This window comes from Podarcis bocagei (genome assembly GCF_964188305.1).
Source record: "Podarcis bocagei genome assembly, chromosome: 16".
NCBI lineage: Eukaryota > Metazoa > Chordata > Lepidosauria > Squamata > Lacertidae > Podarcis > Podarcis bocagei.
The window spans coordinates 26,622,839-26,646,224 of NC_138142.1; the positions used below are offsets into that span (position 1 = coordinate 26,622,839).

A 23,386-nucleotide genomic window follows, 5' to 3' on the forward strand; every position below is an offset into this window, starting at 1 on the left:
GTAGGGTATAAATGCATAAATAAATAATAAATAAATTTCTATGCGTCACAGAACATTTTCCACCCCATGCCACTAACTGACTGAGCTTCCAAGTCCCAGCTACCTGACGGTTTGGTCGGCGATCCAGCCTGCATCACACTGCTCGTAACCACTGAGATAGGCAGCATACAACTGCTCCGGTGTGGCGATCTCAGCTTCTATTCTGGTACAGGCCTCCTGGGCCTTGGCAAAGGTGTAAGCATAGCGGGCAGAGCCTTCCCGGTAAAGGAACACAACTCCTAGAAGATGGGAGAAGACATCAGTCATTTAGAGTAAACTGAAAGTGCATAGCTTTCCTCCAATAATCCTGGGAACTGTAGTTTGCTAAGGGTGCTGGGAATTGGAGCTCTGTGGAGGGTAAACAACAGTCCTAGGATTCTTTGGATGAAGCTGTTGAATCAGCTTGTGTGCATCCAAGGGGGGCCTTTAATCAATCCAATTCTGCTGGGTGTTTTGCCAGCAATGAAGATCTAGCTTTATAAACGATTAGATAAGTTCATGAAGAGTGGTCCGTCGGCGGCTGTTAGTGATCATAAAGGTTGAGTGGAATCTTCATATTCAGGGCAGTATGTATTTGAATACAGAAGAAGATCAGGCATAGGGTCCATCTGGTCCAGCATTCTGTTCTCACAGTGGCCAACCAGATGCCTGTGGGAGGCAGACCGTAACCATTGTTGCTAGCAGCCATCAATAGCCTGCTCCTCCATGAATTTGTCTAATCTTTTTAAGTCATCTGAATCAGTGGCCATCACTGCATCCTGTGGGAATGATTTATGTAGTTTAACTATGTGCTGCATGAAGAAGTACTTTCTTTTCTATGTCCTGAATCTTTCAACATTCAGTTTCATTGAATGTTGACGAGTTTTAGTGTTATGGCAGAGGGAGAAAAACCTTTCTCTACCCACTTTCCCCAAACTATGCATAATTTTATAAATTTCTGTCATGTTGCTTCTTACTCACTACTTCTCTAAACTAAATAAGGCTATCAATGGCTACTAGCCATGATGGCTATTCTCATGGGTGTAGCCAGGATTTTTGTGGGGGGGGGGGCAAGACTTTTGTTGGGGGGGCAGAGCCGACAAGATTGGTCAGATACTTAAGTATTTCTACTTGATGTGGGGGAGGCAGCTGCCCCCCTGTCCCCCCTTGGTTACGCCCATGGACAGGGACGCGGACTTATAAAAAATATTGGGGGGGCTCGGGAAAGCGCATGAATAATAAATAAGCTCATGAATATGCAAATAAAGTGGTGCCGCCTCCTCGTGAGCGAATAGGGGAGAGCGTGCTGCGCCTATTAATCAGCTCCGAAGGAAATTGGGTGGAGCTTTTGCTCGGGAGGGAGGGCAGGAGGCATGCAGCCCGACCCTGTGCATTTTGGGCTGGGGGAGGGGCGGCGATGGCGCTCTGCTGGAGGGGCGCCGGAGATTATTGGGGGGGCGGAGCCCCCCCAAACGAATTTTTGAGGGGGCTCGGGCCCCCTCAAGCCCCATGGAGTCGGCGCCTATGCCCATGGATATTCTCAGCCTTCATGGTTGGAGGCAGTTGCTAGGAATCCCAAGTGGGGGAGAGTGCTGGGTGGGCAGCGGGACTGATGTTTTTCAGTTCTGAATGCAAAATGGCTTTATTTTTTGTCTTAGTTCTGAAACTGAATAAAACTTAGGGCTCATCCAGACTTCTGCTTCTCCTGCTGCTTTCCTCTGGGAAAACGTGGTTTTACTGCTGAAATAAGTAAACGCCAATTGGGTTTTCTGCAGACTGACGTTTTCTTCAATTCAGTGCTAAAGTGCAAGTTTTTCCAATGAAAGCAACAGAACCAGTAGAAAAACAACCAGACTCATGCCTAGAAAACATAAAACAACCCACACAGACCTGTGCTTTCTGGCACAGGACAAGCAAAAGTGTGGCTGAGTGGCCTTATATCCCCCCCCCCAACCTCTGCAATTAGAATGGGTGTTTCCTGAGATCAGGCCTAGTGCTATGGGACTTGAATCTGCAATAAACACAGCAAACCCTTTCAGCAAGACACTCTGTCAGAGTGCAACGTTACCTTTGACCTTCACCTGCAGCAGGTCATGCCCATCCTCGATCCCATGCTGGACATCGCAGCGGTACACCCCGGAGTCGTTGGACCGCAGTTCGCTCAGGACCAAGGTGGCATCTGTTGGTGAGTCTGGATAAAAGGGCAGGGAGACTCTGTCGCGGTAGGCTTCGCTCACCTTCACCTTCAGGCCCCGAGCAACCAGGATCTCTGCTTCTCTGCCCTCTGTGATGAAGGTCCATTTCACACGGGGTGCCCCTTGGACAGCCCTGCGGCCTGAAGTCCCGGAAGTGGGCAGTGGATGCAAGTAGGTAACGTGGCAGGGGATGGTGAGGCTGCCGGAAAGAACAGCTCGGACTGGTGGGTATTTGGCAATGGAGACCCGCAGAGCTTTGAGGTCATCTGGAAGGGAGAAGCAAGAAAGTGCATGTAACATGAGAAGTTCAGATTTGGCACAGGGCAGATTTAGGAATAACAGCCCATGGCCTCAGTCCTGGACTGCATCATTTTCTACACCCCGGTAACAAACTGCAGTTCCCATGATTCTCTGGGAGAAGCCAGGAGTGTTTAAAGTGGTGTGATACTGCTTTAAATGTCCAGTCAGAGGGGGCCTTAGAAAGTCTTGTCAATCTACTGGAAATCTCCCAGAGTTTTACCAGTAGATTCAGTTCTGCCTGCTGCTGTAGACTAGCCCCAAGTTCCCAGTTACCTGTGCTTTCCCTGGAGAAGCTGAATGCATTCGTGAAAACAGCCTGGGCAAAGGTAGAGAATACCAGCAGGATATACGCCATTATGGTTTCTGTCAGGGAGAGGGGGAAATATAAAAAGTATTTAAAAAGTAGGCAGAAGAAAATCCAAGACAAATGCCAGCTCCAGCATTCTTCCAAGTACCTGAAAGAAACAAAAATTAAGAAATGTCTTTGTTGGGCTGTTTTTCCATAGACGATTTTTCCAAAAAAAGAAAGATTTAATCCTAAAGAAGTGAACTGGAGGATAAACTTGGTTAGTTTAACACAAAGAGGCCATTTATCCTAACGGAATACAGTATTTATTATTTTATTTATTCACTGTATTTATATCCTACTTTTTTTGTCAAAGTAGCTCAAGCATACATTATCACCCCCTCCCCTCATTTAATGCCCTGTGAGACAGGTTAGGCTTTGAGGCACTCAAGGATCACCCAGTGAGCTTCATGGACAAGTGAGGATTTGAACCCTGGTCTCCCAGGTCCTAGCCAAACACTCTGCTATACCTGATCACAGTCCTGGAGTTCCCTAGGTGGAGGGATTGACTGTTAAACCTCTTTATTGTGAGGGGATTAGTGGGGCTCCTAACAAACTGCAGCTCCTGTAATAGCACAAAGGAAGCTGCCTTACACTGATAAAAGGCCCATCTTGCTCAGTATTGTCATGTTCTCCAGGGCTTCAGGCATGGACCCTGTTCCAGCTCCACCTGGAGTTGCCAGGGATTGAACCTGGGACTTTCTGCATACAAGATAGATGCTCTACCAATAAGCTACAGCCATAACCAGAATTATTTGTGGGGAGCCATGACTCTTTAAAGTGGCAAGATAGAACTTTAAATGTATGGTGCAAATGTGGCCTTAAAATACCCATTCCCCAGCGATATGAGTCTAAATGTAGTCCAAAACTTTGGGAGGGCACCGGGTTGGCAAAAGCTGCTCTTTGGCATCACATGGTGCCCAGTAAGTGGAACCAACATCCTTGGAGCTGTAGCCAAGCTTTCCCTTGGCACAGAGCAGTGGCTGCCAATAGGTAATTGAAGTTGCACTTGCGAATCAACTGCTATCAGGGAAAATGTCAGCCAGCAAAAGACATTTCGCTGGCACATTCTCCACCCCCACCATTGTCTAGGCCAGATTCTTCTGAAGGGCAGACTCTTCATTACAAGTACCATGACCTTTCGTCAGTACTGTCTGAAGTGTTTCTGCATGACGGGCCTTGTTTCACTTGCTTCATTGAACAGTATCTCCTATAATTTATTTCTAAGCGACCTTGGCACAGCTCGTAGCACCACCCGCCTTGGCATTTTTGCAAAGACTGTTTCATCCCAAAGTTACAGAAGACAGACGGTCTGAGGCAGGCCAATTTGGGGTGAGGCTTCCGATTTAGGTTCTGGATGTTTTTAGCTCAGCCCAGGGCCCAATTTCACTTAAATCAGCCAACTTGGTGCCCTCCAGATGTTGCTGGACCACAACTCCCATCTTCCTCAGCCAGCTTAGCCAATGGTCAGGAATTATGGGAATTCGAGTCCAACAAAATATGGCCTAGACAATTAGTCTATGTATTCTTTATTTTTAATACAAGTACTTGTATAAATTGCAGCTGGAAAGTAGCATCGTAGAGGAGGCCTCCATTTCTCTGTGTGCAACAAACTCATAGATCATTAAGAACAAAGTATGCTTTTTTCCTTGATAACATTTATTTCTCATAGACAAATTGATTCCAGATCTAAATCAATTGATTAAGTGGTCAAAAGTTCATATGATTAATTCACCGAGGCTGCAACCCAACCTCATTTTCCCAAGCACATGATCCACCGAATTCAATGGAACTTACTTTGAGTAAACATAGGGCACATTCACACCATACATTTAAATCACCATGAAGCAGTCATGGCTTCATCCAAAGGATTCTGGGAGCTGTAGCTTTTTAAGGGGGCTGAGAGTTGTTAGGAGACCTCGATTTCCCTCCCAGAGCTACAATTCCCCATGTGCATTAACAATCAATCACCTTTCACAGGAAACTCTGGAAATTGTAGTTCTGTGAGAGGAATAGGGTCTCTTAACAACTCTCAGCACCCTTAACAGACTGCAGCTCCCAGAATCCTTTAAATGAAGTCATGACTGCTTCATGCTGATTTAAATGTATGATGTGAATTTGGCCTAAGAGTCAACTGCTACCCCAATTAGCTTCTGCACATGCAATGGCCACCATATTGTTGTACGCAGCAAAATGGCCCCACATTGGGGGCTCTGCTCCAAGTCTACATTGGGGGCTCTGAGGAGAAAGTTAAAACGCTACAACTTCAGGTCAACACCCTGAGAACTAGACATCCTCTGCAGAGCTCAGCAAATTGAATTTCAGCTGGAAATTCTGAGGAAGCCCCGAAATTAAGAGTGGCCAACTTTTATGCTCTGTGGTTCCTGAGAGCTTTTTAATCATACGTCTCTTTAGCAAAGCTTCACTGGCTCCGTTTGGGCTGCCACCACCGCCACCCAGGCCCACAGTGTGAGAAAAACGAGGTCTCCTTCCCTCCGATTAGTCACAGGGACGAGGTCTTTTAAGATTCCATTCAGGCCCCATGTCCTTCCCTCATTCCCTGTTTGAATGTCGGAGACTGGCCAAAGATTCTTTTCTTCCCTTCTGCCTTGTTAAAGAGTTATTATTTGGAAGGAGAAAAAGAAAAAAGGCTATGGCAAGGGTGGTCTTTTTGTGCCAGGGGCATTCAGAAAAGAATGCCCTCACCAGTCTCTTTTTTCCTCCAGAGAATAAATCTTAGCAGGTTCTCAGGCAGTTAATGTTGTACTCCCCGCCATGTTTGACTTTGTGGCGCTGTGTTTTCCTGTGCTATTTCTCTTTCTTTCTCTGAATCCCATGGTGGAAATGAAGTACAAATAGGGAAGGTTATCTGACAACAGCACAGGCAGAATCATCCCACAGGAACCAGAGTGTATGAGGCAAGAGCTGTATCTAGGGCTGGCCCGAAACATTTTGCCGCCTGAGGTGAATGACAATATGGCGCCTTCCCTCCCATTCCATGTACGACAGCCTGCCAGGCTGGCAGTTGAATCTTACTTGGGTGCTAGCTCCTGGGCAGCATCCTCCATGGCACCTGAGGGGAGCAGGCTAGCTTAAGGGGCATTGGGTAGGCCATGGGCCACACACACAGCTTCCTCCACTTCCTGTGACCTCAGCATCTGCCGCCTGAGGCAGGAGCCTCATTCCGCCTCACGACAGACATGTATCTTAACTTGTGCTTTCTGTGAGTGATTCCATTTAGGCAGGAACTTATTAAGGAGTCGGTGCTGCTCATGTACATAAGTTTTTTTCAACACCTGTACAACACTGGCATCATCAAAATGCAGGGTCGTGTTCTGTTCTTTCTTTCCTTGTACATTTGCTGCAAAAAAATAATAATAGAGAAAAATAACCTGGGATTGGAGGGTTGTCATATGTGTGGCAATTTGGAAGTCTCACACCTACTTCTGTTCGCTCCCCAACTGAGCTGAGCATAACATACGTCATTTGGGGTTTTTCCAGCGGCCCAAATGATAGAAGTGGCCTATTTCAGTTGCTGTTTGTAGAAGGCACCTCCCAGTTTCAACAAACTATATTCTAAAGAGTACATGTGAGGGATTACCTCAGAGATTGTAATCACATTGGGCTTTTACCATGATGATGATGATGATGATAAGAATAAGAGTAATACAAAGGATTTGTGCAAGACCTCTTTTTATCTCTTGTGCAAGCCTTAGACAGATACATTTTACTCTGGTGCAAGACCTAATTTTTTATTAAAAACTAATGGAAATATATGACTAGGCCTCAAAATATCTAACAGACCACCTCCTCTAGTGTCATGATGAGAGAGGGCGAAAAACTTTTCAACATCTGCTTTCTAAATGTCATGCATTATTGTATAAGCTTCTGTCATGTCATCTCTAATTCACCTTTTCTCTAAACTAAGGAGATTCTTTTATATATATATATATATATATATATATATATATATATATATATATATACACACACACACACACACACACACACACACACACACACACACACACGGTATATATCAAATGAGAATTCCTAGTTCTTTGAGGAGAAGAAGAAAAAGAGACCAGTTAATTTCAGAATCTCCAGGAGAAAGCTCCAGAAACTGAAGAGAAAATCAGATGATGACATTTTGGGAAGCAGCCCTTTTAAAAACTTGGACGAAATTTGGCCTGACTGAAGCTTTCTCTCCCACATTAGCTGTAATTAAGTTGCCCACAGGCTGAGTTTGCAAGATTAAAGCCAGCCCACTCAATTGCAAGCTACTTAATTTTCACTCTGATCCATTCTCTCGATTCTCAGCAGATCTAGGAACAAATTTCTCAGGTGTGGAGAAATTTAAAGCAGCTTCAGTGAAAGAGGTAAATTCTCATTTTGTGGGGTGGGATGGGATCTTCAACTAGTGCCCCAGGTGAGCAGAGAGTAGCTCCATGTGAGCCTGAGGAACTTCAGCTTCCCTGCTCCGGTTTTCAAAAACTTCATTTAAGTAGCTTTTATTCAGAGCCACAAGAAAGCACTGTTACCACGCATATTAGTACCGTGTAGATCTATGGTTATCCTAAGCCAGGAGTTGAGAATCTTTTTCAGCCTGAGAGCCGCATTCCCTTCTGGACAGCCTTCTGGGGGCCACATGCCAGTAATGGGTGGGGCCAGAGGCAAACATGTTACCTTTCTACAGGAGGCTAATTTCTTCACATGCTCACACTTGTTCTTCATCTAGGGAAGCAAGAGGCATTTTCAGGGTTGAAGGACACATCCCAGCCAGGATGAAACACTCAAGGAGGGTGTGAAGCAGGGGCAGTGAAGTTTGTGGGCTGGAGAGTGTTCTGAGGGCCGGAAAGAGAGGCTCAGGGGGCCACATTCTTTCCCTAGGCCTGAGGTTCCCCACCCCTTTCCTAAGCCCCCATGTCCAAGATTCCAGTTTATTTATCATCTGCACTAATTTAATGGCATGTGTGTGCCAAGCTCCTCTAAGGACTTCTGACTGGCATACAAAAGGACAGTCCTGTTTTATCTCTACAGCATCCTTGTGAGGTAGGAGAGACTTGTGAGACAGGGACTGGTCTGAAGATATCTGCATTCCTGTTCTCTCGCCAAAGTCACCATTGCCACCTCTGCTGCTGCCTGCCTTGTGCTGGAATTCCCACTTAGTTGCCACCATTTTATGATCCACACTCTCCCCACCACCTCGAAATGATCCCACGGAGGTGTCCCCAGCTTCCCCTTCCTCACATACCTTAAGGACCACATTTTTGCCTCCTTGGGAAAGTGTGCATGTGCGCACAGCCATGCATGCGTATGAAACAGACGTCCTATTTCCTCCCCATTCAGACTCATCGCCCCTTGCCACATTCACACTATCCTTTTAAGGCACTATGATACCATTTTAAACAGTCAAGGCTACCCCAAATAATTTTGGGAAGTGTAGTTGGTTATGGGTCATGAGAGCTCGTAAGGAGACCCCCTATACCCCCCTTAAATCATTCTGTACCTATCGTTTCAGTGGCGCAGCACAGTCCAGCCAGCTCCATCAGCTGATCAGTTCTGAATTCATACTCGTGAAACAGTTATTGGTCTATGGCTTGAGCTTCCTTTTAGCTGACCAGTAGAAGACAGAATCTCTTAGCACAAAATTCTCATTTTTACCCAAGATACATTTAAATCAAGTATCCCCATTTTCATCCTTTATCCGCACACCCTTTATCTACACAACAGCCCTATAAGGAAGGCCAAGCAGAGAGAAATAGCCCCCATGTGCATTATACATTTCAAGCAGTACCATACCACTTTAAATAGCCCCCAAAGAATCCTGGGAGCTGTAGTTTGTTAAGGGTTCTGTTAGGACACCCTCTTCCCTTCACAGAGCTACAGTTTCCAGAGTTCCCTGGGAAGAGGGATTGATTGTTAAACCGCACCAGAAACTATCCATGTGAGGGGGAATAGGAGCCTCCTCAGCACCCTAAACAAACCACAGCTCCCAGAATACTTTGAGGCGAGCCGTGACTGTTTAAAGCGGCATCCTGGTGCTTTAAATGTATGATGCAAATGCAGGCTTAGCTTAGCTCACAAAGGTGCCCTGTGGCCATACAGAGAAAGAGAGGAGGCTGTCCGTCCGTGTTAAGGCTCACAGAAGTAGCGTTCTGCAGCTGCAGAATGAGTCAGCAGCCTTGTGTCCAAGCCCTGGCAAATGTCCAAGAAGAAGCATCATCCACACAAGCTATGATGATGGAAAGCCCTCACCTTCCTGAGGGAGCATTCCCTGCCCTGCCACTCATGCAGCAGGGGCCGAATCACAGGTGCACTCAGGCATCTTTCCAACTATTTCAGAGGTGAATGCAGGAGCATGCTTCGAATATTTTCACCTGCACACTTAAAGAACACTATCTGAGCCCCCACCCCCTGTGTTCGTATATTTTATCTGCAGAAAGAGAACTCACTAGTTGTTGATGCTGTCATGTGTACGATTCCACAAAGTACACAAAGATTCTGCAGCGTTTTATATGCTGATATGGAAATCAGAGATATGGGACGAGGCAAAAATGACCTGAAGGAGCATAGGGCCATATGTTTAAAGCACTACAATACCACTTTAAGCTTCTCCCAAAGTTGTCTGGGAGCTGTAGTTTATTATGGGCACTGAGAGTTGTTAGGAGAGCCCCTATTCCACTCAGAGCACTACAATTCCCAGACTTCCCTGTGAAGAAGGATTGCTAAACTACTTTGGAAATTGTAGCTCTGGGAGTGGAATAAGGGCCTCCTAACAACTCTCAGCACCTTAGCAAACTACACTTCCCAGAATTCTTTGGGGGGAAAACATGACTGTTCAAAGTAGCATGATAGTTATTTAAACATGTGGTGTGGATGTGGCCAAAAATGAACACCGTTCATCCTCAGAGCTTTGCACAACATCCTCAGATCTTAGCCTCCCCCCACCCCCTGCAAAAAAGCTAATAGAATTCTAGGCTGCATCAAGAGAAGTCTAGTGTTCAGATCAATGGGAGCAATAGTACCACTCTTTTCTGCCTTGGTCAGACCCTATGTGGACTCCTATTTCCAGTTCTGGGCACCACAGTTTAAGAAGAATATTGACAAGCTGCAAGGTGTGCAGAGGAGGACAAGCAAGATGATCAAGGAAGGGTCTGGAAACCAAGCCTTATGAGGAACAATTGAGGGACTTGGGGATATTTAGGTTGGAGAAGAGAAGACTGAGGTGATGATAGCCATCTTCAAATATCTGAACAGCTGTCTCATGGAAGACAGAAAAAGGTTGTTTCTGGCTGTTCCAAGGGAAGGACCCAAAGCAATGCATTCAAATAACAAGAAAGAAGATTCCAACTGAAAAATAGGAAGAACTCCCTCTGTTTGACAATGGAATAGACTACCCTGGAAGGTTGTGGACTCTCTCCTTCATTGGAGATTTTTAAACAGAGGTTGGATGGATTCTTTATTTGTGACTCCTTCTTTGCAGTAGGTTGGACTAGATGACTTTTGGGGTCCCAACTTTACAATTCTATGATGGATACCTATACTCATAGTACGTATCAGCAAGTTTCTACACCACTGCTGATTCCACTTTGGAAAGCAGACCAGGTAATAAAAAACTCAAGGAAGAAGTTCAGATGGCAAGGTTTTGGTTGGCATTCTTGGCTGCACCCTGGGCTTTTCTTTACAATTGACCTGTTTAAACATTTCTATTAAGTGGTCTAACTAATCGGAATGAAAAGACTTCCCATCATCACAGCTGCAGTTCTCTCTCACACACACATGACTCCAGAAGTTGGCAGGTTGGAAAATATCAACAGGGGAGGAGGGAGCTGCCTTGTGGAATCAACAATGGATGGAGGGTGTTGCCTCGTGAACACACAAACACACCAAGGTGCCCACTTAGTTTTCAGCGCTCAAGCTTGACAACAAAGCAGCTGAACCTATAAATCTTTGACTTTGGCAAGGGGCAGAGAGAATGTTCCTGGGCCGGCTCTAAGGAACCGCGGGGTGGTTGGTATTGAGAGAGGGAGATAAGCACCCAAATGCCCAGGAAATGTTATGGCAGCAGGAAAGAGAAATTGGCAGCAGCATAAAAGGGCGGATGTGGGCCATCTCTTTGTGTCTGCAGGCAGAAGACGGGCATGTGGTTTTTTGGACTGCATCCTGGCAAAAGAGGAAGGTTCCAGATGCTGGACAGAAGATGCTTCTAGCTGCTCTGAAGCCACTTTGCTGTCTCTTCTCTGTCTGTCTGTCTCTCTCTCCTCCCCACTTGCCCCCAGCCACCTTGCTCCTGTTGTGAATCACTGTCCTCCTGCCCTTCTTCCTGCTTATGAAAGCCAAACCCCGCCCTCAACCTGGTTGCCTCTAGATCAGGAGGTCTCAGAGTGGGGTCTGTGGGCCACCACTAGTGGGCAAGCTTCATTCAGGCAGCTCTCAGTCTTCCGTCGATTTCTGAGAAAGTCCTTTTAAAAACAAAACAAACAAACATATTTTACCATTTTAATATTTTGTTGGAAGCCGCCCAGAGTGGCTGGGGAAACCCAGCCAGATGGGTGGGGTATAAATAATAAATTATTATAATTTTTTTTCTTACGGAAAACTTATCTTTAGAACAAGGAGTTAACATCAGAGAAAGTCCTTCTTCACACAGCACATAATTAAACTATGTAACTCACTCCCACATGAGGTAGTGTGGCTTTAAAAGAGGATAGGACCAATTTATGACGGGGAAGGCTATGGATGGCTACTAGCCACTGTCTGTGTTCTGCCTTCATGGTCGAAGACAGTAATGCTTCTGAATATCAGTGGCTGGAAGCCATAGGAGGGGAGAGGGCTCTTCTGCTTGGATCCTGCTTACAGGTTTCCCATGAGGGCATCTGACAGGCCACAGTGAGAACAGGATGCTGGCCTAGATGTGTCATTGGTCTGATCCAGCAAGCTCTTCTTATGCGACTGAAGAGGGAAGGTGGACCATCCATCAAAATTAACTATTCATAGTGATTTTAATTATATTTGTATCGCTTCTTTTATTTCTTGTATTGTATTTTATTGTCTTACAATCTGAATTCTATGTAATGCAAATTGTAGCACCATCTGTAAGAAATAAATTAAACAATAGAAACACAATTAAAAATCATAAAGTATCTAGCACAGCACATTGACAATTGCTACAGCACATGGAAGAATCTGAGCGGTCTGCCAAGAAACCCTCAGCCTTTTTCAAGTGGTCCATGGGAGGGAAGGTTGGGGAGTCTCTGCTCTAGAGGTCGTCTGGACTCCATCTGCCCCTTCAGTTTGGCCAGTGGTCAGAGCTGATGGGCGACAGAGTCAAAAACATCTGGAGGGCACCAGGCTGGCGAAGGCAGTATTAAGCAAAGAATACATTCCCGGGGCTGGAGGGTGCTCATTTACACAACCTTCCTGCAATAGATATAGACTGGTCTAGACTGATGACCAAGCAAATCTGGACAGTTGCCCAGGGTCTTTTGAAGCCTCAGAGGAAGCCAACCAGGACCAGAGGTCTCAACAACCTGCTGGCACAGCCACATACTTCCCTGAGAACAGCTAATTTGGCCCAGTCTACCCACATGGCAGAATAAATGGTAATGTGTTGTAAGCTTGGGTGCTACCTCTTGAAGGAGGCACACAGTTGAAAAACAGAAGAGAAGGCCTGACACTCGTTTTCTGCGTGCATGTATTCGAGCATGTAGCAAGACATTCGAAAGAAAAGGCTTGTGTGCACAGTACAACTTATGGAACTCATGGCCACTGGATGGCCAATCATGGCCACTATCTTGGATGCCTTTAGATAGAGATTAGACAAACAGAGGAGAAGTCTATCAGTGACTATTTTGCATGATAAGCAAACAAAACCTCTGTGTCTGAAGGCATTCAATTTCTGAATAACAGGGGCTGAGAACAGATAAAAGGCGTTTTCACTCCTTGATTGTGGTTTACTTTTGTTGGAAAAATACATTGGCCTTCCCCAACCTGGTGACCTCCAGATGTTTTGAATGACAGGGGGAAAGGGCTATTGAAACCCAAAGTTGTGTGAATGCACTTCTGCTCCATGATAAATAAACAGAACCTCCTTACAGATGCCAGGGACTGAGCCTGGGACATTCTGCATGCAAGCAGGTATTCTACTACTCAGCTTACTCAAAATAAATCAAGGTTCTAGTCCACATGGTTCTGGGTAAATTGCTGATTCAAACTGGAAGCGGCTTTCTACTGAGTCATACCATTGTTCCACCTAGACCAGAACTGACTACTAATAAAACATTACAGCCTTGGCAAACGTTAATAGGAGACTATATATTTGAGAAGACAACTGTAGTCAGATCACAAGACCATCTAGCCCAGTATTGTCAGCACTGACTGGCAGCGGCTGTTCAGGATTTCAGGCAGGGTACATTCCAAACACAACCTAGAGATGCTAGGGAATGAAAGTGGCAAAGCGCATCATCTGCCGCTGAGCTCTAAGGCCATCTCTAGGCCATTTATAAATGCCCTGCTCTTGTCCTGCCTTTGTGTCTCTCCCCAGGGACACATCCTGCCTCCTCCTGCAGCTGTTTCTGCCTTTGCAGTATCACCAAATGCAAGTCCCAAAGGACTTAAATGACGTGCGGACAGTTCAGAGGGGGCTTAGGACTCCTCTCCTCCAGAACTTCCTGCTGCAGCATCTTCACCTGAAAAACAAGGCGTTTCAATCCACAAGGTGCCCAGCTTTTGAGATTGCATCAAACAGTGCTCAAATACTTTCAAAGCCATCTTCACAGCCTTAAGGACTGGAAACTTGGACTATTTCTTTTTCATTTGGATTTGAGCTCAGATATTTCGAGTGCCTGGGGGCCTCCACACAGGGTTTAATCCAGCACTGTTCCCAACCCCCACCCAGAGGATTTGTTTGGCTTGTTCCAAAGCTTCTGAGGCTTGAAATGTCCCAGCGATGGAAGAGGAAGAGAGTCTGGCCAAAAGCTGGCTCCCTGAAGGCTGGTTGGTGTGAAAAGCAAACTCTTTGTTAAATTGCGCTCGGTCCCCTGAATGCCAATTTCCATGCCACCAGCTGGCATCTCAAAATGGGCCCCCTCTCCCCTGCCCCTCCTTTGCCGCTAGGAGTAACTTCCTCAAAAACTTACTGGGGCTTTTCTAGTTTAGAGAGCAGGCAAGTAGGAGGTAACGTTATACTTTTATAAAATCATGCATGGTGCAGAGAAAGTGGATGGAGAAACATTATTCTCCCTCTCTGATAACACTAGAACTCGCGGGCATCCAATGAAGCTGAATGCTGGAAGATTCAGGACACAGAAAAGAAAGTCCTTCATGCAGCGCATGGTTAAACTATGGAACTCCCTCCCACAGCAGGCAGGGATGGCCGCCATGTTGGATGACTTTAAAGGATAGAATAAATTCACAGAGAAGACTATCCATGGCTTTGAGCCATGGTGGCTTTGCTCTGCCTCCATGGCTGGAGGCAGTAAATGCTTCTGAATACCAGTTGCTGGAAACCAGAGGAGGGAAGAGGCCTCTTGTGCTCAGATCCTGCTTGGAGGGTTCCCACAGGCATCTGGTTGGCCAATATGAGAACAGGATGCTGGACTAGTTGGACCCTCAGCTTGATCCAGCAGGGCTCTTCTTAGAGGAAGGGAAATGCCGTATACTGTGTCTGACCAGTGGCCCATCCAGCTCAGTATTGCCAACACTGACTGGCAGCAGCGCTTCAGTATTACAGGCAGGAGTCCTTCCCAGCCCTACCCAGAGATATCATCAGGGACTGAACCTGCGATCTTCAGCCACTGAGTTATGGCTCTTCCCCAGAGAGCCACCCAGCCCCAGAGTGAGAGAGAGAGAGAGAGAGAGAGAGAGAGAGAGTAAGCCTGACCCATCTAGTGCCAATAAGGAGGGCTGCCAACTGATCAGGAAATAATGGATCAGATTTTCCCTTTGTCTTTACATTTGATGTGTAGGGATTGGCAACATCGCCTCCTTTTAGTGTCTGCACATGATGCTGATGTGAAAAGCACAGCAAAACCTGGCAACATGGATACGCCCAACACATCAGAGAGGTAGAGGTCAGCAGCTAGCGGACCCTGGAAAACTGATGCCCCACCCTACAGGTGACAATTCAACAGCAACAGAAGGATGTAGAAGGGCCTGATACGCTGAACCTACAGAGTTCATTTCCTTCTCAGGGTCTTCAGGATAAATCTGAGGTCAAGAGGCCAGAAATAAGGCAGGGGGCAGCCCCAGCCATCTCTGCCCCCATTCCAGCCCTTTCTTCTCCCATTGGCCCACTCACTTTCTATGTGGGGAGAGCCAGTGAGAGAGAGGTGGGCACCAGGACAGAGTTAGACATATGGAGCCAGTATGGTGTAGTGGTTAGAGTATGGACTAGAACCCAGGAGACCAGAGTTCTAGTCTCCACTTGGTCATGAAGCTCACTGGGTGACCTTGGGCCAGTCACCCTGACCTACCTTGCAGGGTTGTTGTGAGAATAAAATGGAGGGGGGAGAACTATGTATGCCACATTGAGCTTCTTGGAGGAAACGTGGGATATAAATATCATAATAAATGAATAAAACAATACATTTAAAATACAGTTTGCATTTCAAGATGGATCTATCATAGTCACACTTGCTGAAAAAAACTGAGAATTACTGATTGATTGATGTACCGCCCTTTATCTGGATGTCTCAGGGCAGTTCACAGAATAAAATCTAAATATAAAACCACAAAATACATAATAAAAATAAAAACAACCACCACCACCCAGTAACCCCCTGTGAACTGACACTCAGGCATCCTCCAAAGTCTGCACTTATCTGAATTTCATGAGAGAGTTTCCCAACCAAGCAGTGTTTACAAAAATTATGTGCATTAATTTTAAACCACACTTTCCCCTAATACATTTGTGAAAGTCACACACAAAAACGCATTCAGTTCAGAGAAGCTGCCAGCAATGATGCGTGCATTAGTCAAAACTGCATACAAAAATATTTCTATTAGGAAAGATTCAAAAGCTGAGGAATTTTCATGAGGATTATAATAGCAAAAAATAGCAACAATTGTAAGTTGCTGTGGAAACGTAAAGAACTGAATTGAAGATTGGAAAAATGAGAACCGGAGAAGCGGACAGCTCTTTCCATCCAGAGGGTACAAGAATAATTCTATGTTCTAAAAACACATTGGGAAATGGAACAGAATTCCTACACTGGAGATGCACAGGAAAGAGTTAAGGGGGGTGGGATAAATGGCGATGCAAGACTCCGCCCTCTAGTCCATCAGGCCCCACCTTTGTTCTCTTAGGCTCCGCCCCTCTTGCGAACAGTGGGGAGGGGGAGACATGGACCACTGTGGCACTCCTTTTCACCCCAGCCTTTCCCCACCTGGTGCCCTCCAGATGTTTCAGACTATAACTCCCATCAGCTGCAGCTCCTGTGGAGCCGCATCCCAGCAATATTCTCCCTGGCACCCCAGAATCAGTATGAAGGTGACACCCTTTTCCTCCTCTGTTCTATTCTGCTCACCACAAATCGGAGCTAGTATTCAAAGGTAGACTGCCCAGCGGCCTCTGCACATGACAGAGGTGCTAAATAAAGTTTTCAAAGAAGCAGGGAACATAGTGTGGACACCTGTTTCGTGTTCTGCTTTGTGGCCATGTTAACCACCATCTTTGTTAGTGGTGCCTTATTTTATAGAATCATAAAACTGTAGGATTGGAAAGGATCCCAAAGATTGGTCCCTGACTTGTTTCAATACTTCCAAACAAAGGAGATATTCAAAAAAAGATAAAGAGAGAGGATATGTACAACAAGGATCAGAATTTGAAAAAGTGATTTTGGGGGTCTAACAAAAAATTAATCTCTAAAAGATATAAACTATTGCTAGAATGGGAGACCAAAGACGAACTGATAAAGGAGGCAATGATAAAATGGGCTATTGATATTGGGCATAATGTTGAAATTTCTGAGTGGGAAAAATTATGGAATTTAACAATGAACTTCTCTGCATGTTATCAAATAAGAGGAAATATGCAAAAAAAATGCAATATAGATGGCATTTGACACCGGTCAAACTGGCTAAAATGTATAAAAGAGGCTCAAAATTATGCTGGAAATGTCTGGAAGTAGAGGGTACATTTATTCATTTATGATGAAAATGTAAACGGGCAAAGGAATTTGGGGAGATGGTGTACAACGAGCTAAAAAAAATCTTTTAATTCACATTCCCCAATAAACCGGAAGCATTCCTTCTAGGCATACTTGGGAATAAGTTACCAAAGAAAGGCCACAATCTATTTCTATATGCAACAGCAGCTGCGAGGATAGTAAATGTAAGATATTGGGAACAAAGATAGACCCCCAGGGAAAGAACAATGGCTAAATAAAATAATTGAATATGCAGAGCTTGCCAGCATCACATCTAAAATAAGAAATCAAGATGACAAACAGACGAGGTGTGAGTGGGAGTATCTAGGGGAATATTTACAAAAAAATGACCTCAAATATAAATTCCAAGTAGGAGATACTTTGTGACCAACAGTTGACAACATAAAAGATATGAGAGTGTGGAAAGTAAGGTGAAGGAATTAATGGATATGCAGCTAAACAAGATGTAAAAGGAATTGTCATGGAATGCTGGGTGGGAAGTCAAAAAGAACTACTGTACAAGAATGGGAAATGGTGTAATTCTAAAACTGAAAACTTTTCTAAAAAAGGAAGGGATCCCAAGGGTCATCTAGCCCAACCCCCTGCAATACAGGAATCATAGCTAAAGAACCCCTGACAGATGGGAAGGACTGATCCTTAAAATCACCCTGGCAATTGTAGATCTGGGAGGGGAATAGGGGGTCCCCTAACAGCTCTCAGAACCCTCAACAAACTACTGCTCCCAGAATTATTTGGGGGAAGCCATGAATGTTTAAAGTGATGTCATGTCATAGCGCTTTAAATGGGACGGGGGGGGCACTGTGGTCTAAACCAGTGTTTCCCAACCTTTTTTGGGCAAAGGCACACTTGTTTGATGAAAAAAATCTCAAGGCACACCACCATTACAGCCCCGTGACGTCAGCGCGCAGCCTCACGCTGGGAGGGACGCACGAAAGTGTAAGTTTCAATTTTTTTCCCTCCCCCTTGCCGGGGAACCTCCAAGCTTTGGGGGTGGGGGGGAGGAGGCAGCAAAGCGAGGCAGGAAGGAGAGCGCGGCTTGGCTGGGTGAGCTTTGGCAGGGGCAGGGAATGAGAGCCGCGAGGCGGGCGCTGCGGACGGAGGCGCTGCCCGCCGAGCTTGCAGGCAGCCAGGCAGGCAGACGGCGAGAGCCCCGCGCTGGGCGGCCTCTCCTCGCCGCCCCGCCTCTCGCCGCCCGACTCGCCCGCCTCCCTCCAGGCAACATCTCGCGGCACACCAGGCAACATCTCGCGGCACACTAGTGTGCCACGGAACAGTGGTTGGGAAACACTGGTCTAAACCACTGAGCCTCTTGGGCATGGGTAAGCAAACTAAGACCCGGGGGCCAGATCCAGCCCAATTGCCTTCTAAATCCGGCCCATGGACGGTCCATGAATCAGCGTGTTTTTATATGAGTAGAATGTGTGCTTTTATTTAAAATGCATCTCTGGGTTATTTGTGGGGCATAGGAATTCGTTCCTTCCCCCCCTCCAAAATATAGTCTGGCCCCCCACAAGGTCTGAGGGACAGTGGATCGGCTCCTTGCTGAAAAAGTTTGCTGACCCCTGCTCTTGTGCTTGCCGATCGGAAGGTCGGCGGTTCGAATCCGCATGATAGGGTGAGCTCCCTTTGCTCCGTCCCAGCTTCTGCCAACCTAGCAGTTCAAAAGCAAGTAGATGAATAGGTACCACTGCAGTGGGAAGGTAAACAATGTTTCCTTGAGCTCTGGCTTCTGTCACGGTGCTTCCGTTGTGCCAGAAGCGGTTTAGTCATGCTGGCCACATGACCCGGAAAGCTGACTGTGGACAAATGCTGGCTCCCTTGGTGAGATGAGCACCGCATCCCATAGTTGCCTTTGACTGGACTTAACCATCCGAAGGTCCTTTACCTTTACCTTATTTAGTGCTTTAAATGTACAGTGTGAACGTGGCGTCTGTCATTCCACAGGTGACGTGCCAATTAAACTGTGCTTAGTCATCACTAGGTGACCTGCAAGAGTTGACTTATGAGTAAACTCTAGAGCTTAAATCTAATTTTGAGAGGGAGGGGTTAGAGAAAAGTAACTCATGAAGAGACATCACCTTGCCAACAAAGGTCCATATAGTTAAAGCTATGGTTTTCCCAGTAGTGATGTTTGGAAGTGAGAGCTGGACCATAAAGAAGGCTGATCGCCAAAGAATTGATGGATGAATTATGGTGCTGGAGGAGACTCCTGAGAGTCCCATGGACTGCAAGAAGATCAAACCTATCCATTCTTAAGGAAATCAGCCCTGAGTGCTCACTGGAAGGACAGATCCTGAAGCTGAAGCTCCAATACTTTGGCTACCTCATGAGAAGAGAAGACTCCCTGGAAAAGACCCTGATGTTGGGAAAGATGGAGGGTACAAGGAGAAGGGGACAACAGAGGACGAGGTAGTTGGACAGTGTTCTCAAAGCTACCAGCATGAGTTTGACCAAATTGCGGGAGGCAGTGGAAGACAGAAGTGCCTGGCGTGCTCTGGTCCATGGGATCACAAAGAGTCGGACACGACTAAATGACTAAACAACAACAACAACAACTCATGAAGTGTGTCATATACAGAAGCAGCTGTTACAAACACACTAGGGACTAAACCCCATTGAACATAGTGGCTTTGCTTCCAAGAATACAGCTGATCTTGGTTCAAACCTCTACCCTGCCAGAAATCTCACAGAGTGACCCTGGGCACAGTGTAGCCTGCCTCACAGGATTGTTGTGAAGATAAAATGAGTGCTCAGCAGATGGACTAAGCACGGAGCTCCTTGTACAAAATGTGGGATAAACGTATAAATAATAATAATAAGACTCACTAGCAACATCCTAACTTAATTTTTCCAACATAGACTATTCTGGATTGGGGAGTCCAGGGTTCGGGAGGTGGAATTTGTATTAAAATCTATTTAGTTTGGCTAGTTTAGTTTGAAATATTAATTTCACATGGTGGCCTTAAAATGCAGCCATAGAAGCTTAATACACAAAGGGCCAAAGTTCAGCTACACTTGGCAACAGAAACTTTAAAAACCCACCAGTTTTAGTGAGAGAAAATGAAGCACAGGATAGCAATGTAGAACCTCCATGTTAAGAGCAGTATAACTTTGAGTACCCACCAGATGCCTCAGACAAGGACAGGGAAGGACCAACACTTTCCTGCCCTGATTGGGACGGTTTCCAGAAGAAGCTTCTTGCTTGGCACTGCTGGAAACAAGATACTGGGTTGATGGGCCCTTTGCCTGATCCAGCCAGCCAATTAATACCTAGGGGAGCACTCAAATCCTTCCTGTGTTTCAGGCAGGGATTCGGATTTGGAAATGGGGGAGAAAAGAGGACCAATGGAGCCCTGAGCCCTGAGAGATAAACTGACTGACTGTAAAGACTTCCACGCTGCTGTTTTAAGGCAGTGCAATAATCCACCCAAATCAAGGTTATGCCCTTCTGGAAAATGAATGATCTGCAAACAAGCCAGAACTGCAGTCACAGAAGTTTGAGGGGTTTTTTTTTTCTTTCACTGCATCAGTTTGTCTCAGCGTTGGCAAACCCTGCACCCCACCAACTTCCCCCAACCTTTACTATAAAATTAAGACACACAACTGATTTTTATGCTAAATCCTGCAGTCCTATATTTTGGTTGTGACAAATGTACACTATACAACCTTTAAAATAAAGATTGTAGAGGGGTTGATTAAAGGGGGGAGTTGTTTCTGAGATAAGGAACCCCTATGTCATTTGAAAGAGCCTTTCACTGGTGGGGGAAGCCCCCTGCCCCACATGCTGCCCCCACCAGCTTTGGGGAAGACCCCCTCCCCAAACCTGCTAATGTTGCATGGGGGGGGGGGATCAAATTGCAAATAACTTAATATTATTTTTTTTAAAATATTACTTTCATTACTCACCAGTTTTACTGGAGAAAGAAAGAAAAAAGAAGGAATCTGTAGTTTGAACTAGAATAAAACAAACGTTGCAAAATGAAATAAATGCCCGGCTTCTTGCCTGCGCTATAGAGGCTCCGGTGGATGGAGGAGAGAGAACTTTTCCTTCCCAGCTCTCGGAGCGAGTGTTGCAGTGGGGCAGCAATGCAGGGCTGGGAACTGCAGCAGCTTATTCCAAAAGAAGAGGCAGGGAGGAAAGGAGCCCGGCGGCGGCCAGGACGAAAGAGCAGGACACACACTCTGTCGCCCTGATGCAGAAGGAAGAGAGGGGAATCCTCCGCTCGCGCCCTCTTCCCCTCCCACTTAAAGGAAAAGGAAGCACGAGGTTGAGGCAGATGCCAGCCCAATTCACCATCCGCTGTGCCCGCGAGGAGCTCCAAAGACAAGGCTGGGCGTGTGTGTGTGTGTGCGCGCAACCCAATGCACCCTTATAGCCGTTTAATAGAAATTATCATCATCATCATCATCATTTATACCCCGTCCATCTGGGACCAATACCCTGTAAAAAGCCAATTTTTAAAATTTCGTTCCTCTGAAGGGGGGGGGGGTGTGACCGTCAGGATCCAAACCTACACCTCTGATGCCTCTGATGGCGAGGGCAGGTAGAAGAAGGAAGCGCCCAATCCACCGCCCCAAAAAACTGTGTCACAAGTCTTTGTGGCACACGGGTCTCTCGTGGCGCAATGCTAACCCGAAGGTTGGTAGTTCGAGCCCACCTAGGGACGGCTGTGGGCAGGATTCCTGCATTGCAGGGGGTTAGACTAGATGGCCCCCGGGGTCCCTTTCAACTGCGATTCTATGATTTTTTTAATGAGCAAACACCGCCGAGACTAAAGCGGCAATCTCTTCTACACGCACGCACGCTTACCTGGAAGTAAGCCAGGCTTGCTTCTGGTGAAGCACGCACAGGGATCGGGCTGCACGTTCAACCTTAAGCGTGGGTCTATACACTTTGGGAAGATGTCCGGTTTACAGCTGCGTGGGGATCATCTGCGGGAGCCCCCTCCCGCCCACCTGGGATCCCAGTGTGGGCGTGGCTTGGCTCCCCCCCCCCCGACATTTCTCGCATCCCGCCCCCGAAAAAGTTAAGGTTGTTCCTTTATGCACTTGACGTTTGTCTAGCGCAGGCCTGGGACATTTTTTTTGGGGGGGGGAGAATCCGGCCCTTCAGACCTGTCTGGCCCCCACCAACGACAACACCCCTCATTGTCTCTGCTCCCTGCCCTTCTTGAGCTCTTTCCCCCTGGTTGAAATGTGTTCTTGAAGTGAGATGATGCTTCTATAGCTTGCCCAGATGGAGATGTGTGCAGATGATGATGATGATGATGATTGCAGGGTAGCCTGGAGTACAAAGGTAAGAGTCACATTTGTTGCTCCACCCACTTTGGCCCCTGCTCCGCCCACCATTGTCACACGGCCCCTGGAAATATGCCGATGAGAGAACATGGCCCTTAAGTTGAAAAAGGTTCCCCACTCCTGGTCTGTTGGGCTGTACTGGGTTCCTTTGGTAGGAAGGGTGGGAAATACATTCATTATGATGATAATGATAATGATAACAACATCTTTTCAATTATTGTCTCTTGATCACCACAAGCTGTCACCAAGGTTTGTACTTGGCTTACCACTCCTGGTTTGTTTGGAGGAAACAAACCACAGACCTTGGCTCAGACCTAACGCTAAGCTAAACCATGGTTTGCCTTTCAACCATAGTTAAGCTTAACTATGGTTTGAAATCAACGTAGGAATTATGAATACAAAGATTCATTTTGATGCTCTGGTGTCTGTACAGACTGAGATTCATTTTTAGCATTCAGAAGCCCTAAGGAAAGATTAATGGTGGTAACTATTCTGTGTGTGTGTGTGTGTGTGTGTGTGTGTGTGTGTTGGAGGTGGGGTCCTCTCCCTATTGCCAAGAAGCTAACAGTAGTCTAAGATGCTGCTGCTTTGTCATGTAAATCATCACCTCTCTCTCTCTCTCTCTCTCTCTCTCTCTCTCTCTCTCTCTCTCTCTCATTCCGTGCAGATAGATTTGCTACATTTCACTGCAGTGATTGCAGTAAAGAACCAGTTTTTAAAAACCCTGCCCTAGTCCTCTCTTGCTAATTCTTGTCCTCACCAAACTGAAATGGCTTTCTGGAGCAGTTTTAAACATATTTAAGAGGCCAGTGCAGTTCTGAGAATGCCACTGGATGAATACTTAGTACTAAAAGGAAGTAGAGGGAGCAGGGGGCAGGGTGTGAGAAAAAGGGACCTGAATTCTTTTGGCTCTTGCCAAACACAGCCTATTGCAGCAGCAGCCTCCCGTGAGGGATTGGTGCTGCCTAGAATGCTAAGTGGGCTTTTCTCCCCAGCCAGCTGCCCCTCTTCCCAGAACAGCTTCTTCTCATGGTTCAAAGGCTGCAGACCAGAATCCA

At 46.3% G+C, this 23,386-nt stretch overlaps 1 protein-coding gene across 15 annotated transcripts in view; it reads right to left on the bottom strand.

The window, feature by feature from the left end:
* BCAN (brevican) overlaps nucleotides 1–21,950 on the bottom strand; it is a gene marked incomplete at its 5' end in the record, with an annotated part of 47,525 nt that extends 25,575 nt beyond the window's left edge. For 4 of the 15 annotated variants that reach the window (XM_081175526.1, XM_081175530.1, XM_081175528.1 and 1 more), the window contains 4 exons: nucleotides 104–278; nucleotides 2,087–2,479; nucleotides 2,787–2,876; nucleotides 6,252–6,345. In XM_081175526.1, coding sequence (XP_081031652.1) covers nucleotides 104–278; nucleotides 2,087–2,479; nucleotides 2,787–2,876; nucleotides 6,252–6,345 — 752 coding nt within the window. The other 11 variants (XM_081175524.1, XM_081175532.1, XM_081175531.1 and 8 more) reach the window with 11 other exon arrangements.
* Between the last annotated feature and the right edge of the window lie 1,436 nt (nucleotides 21,951–23,386).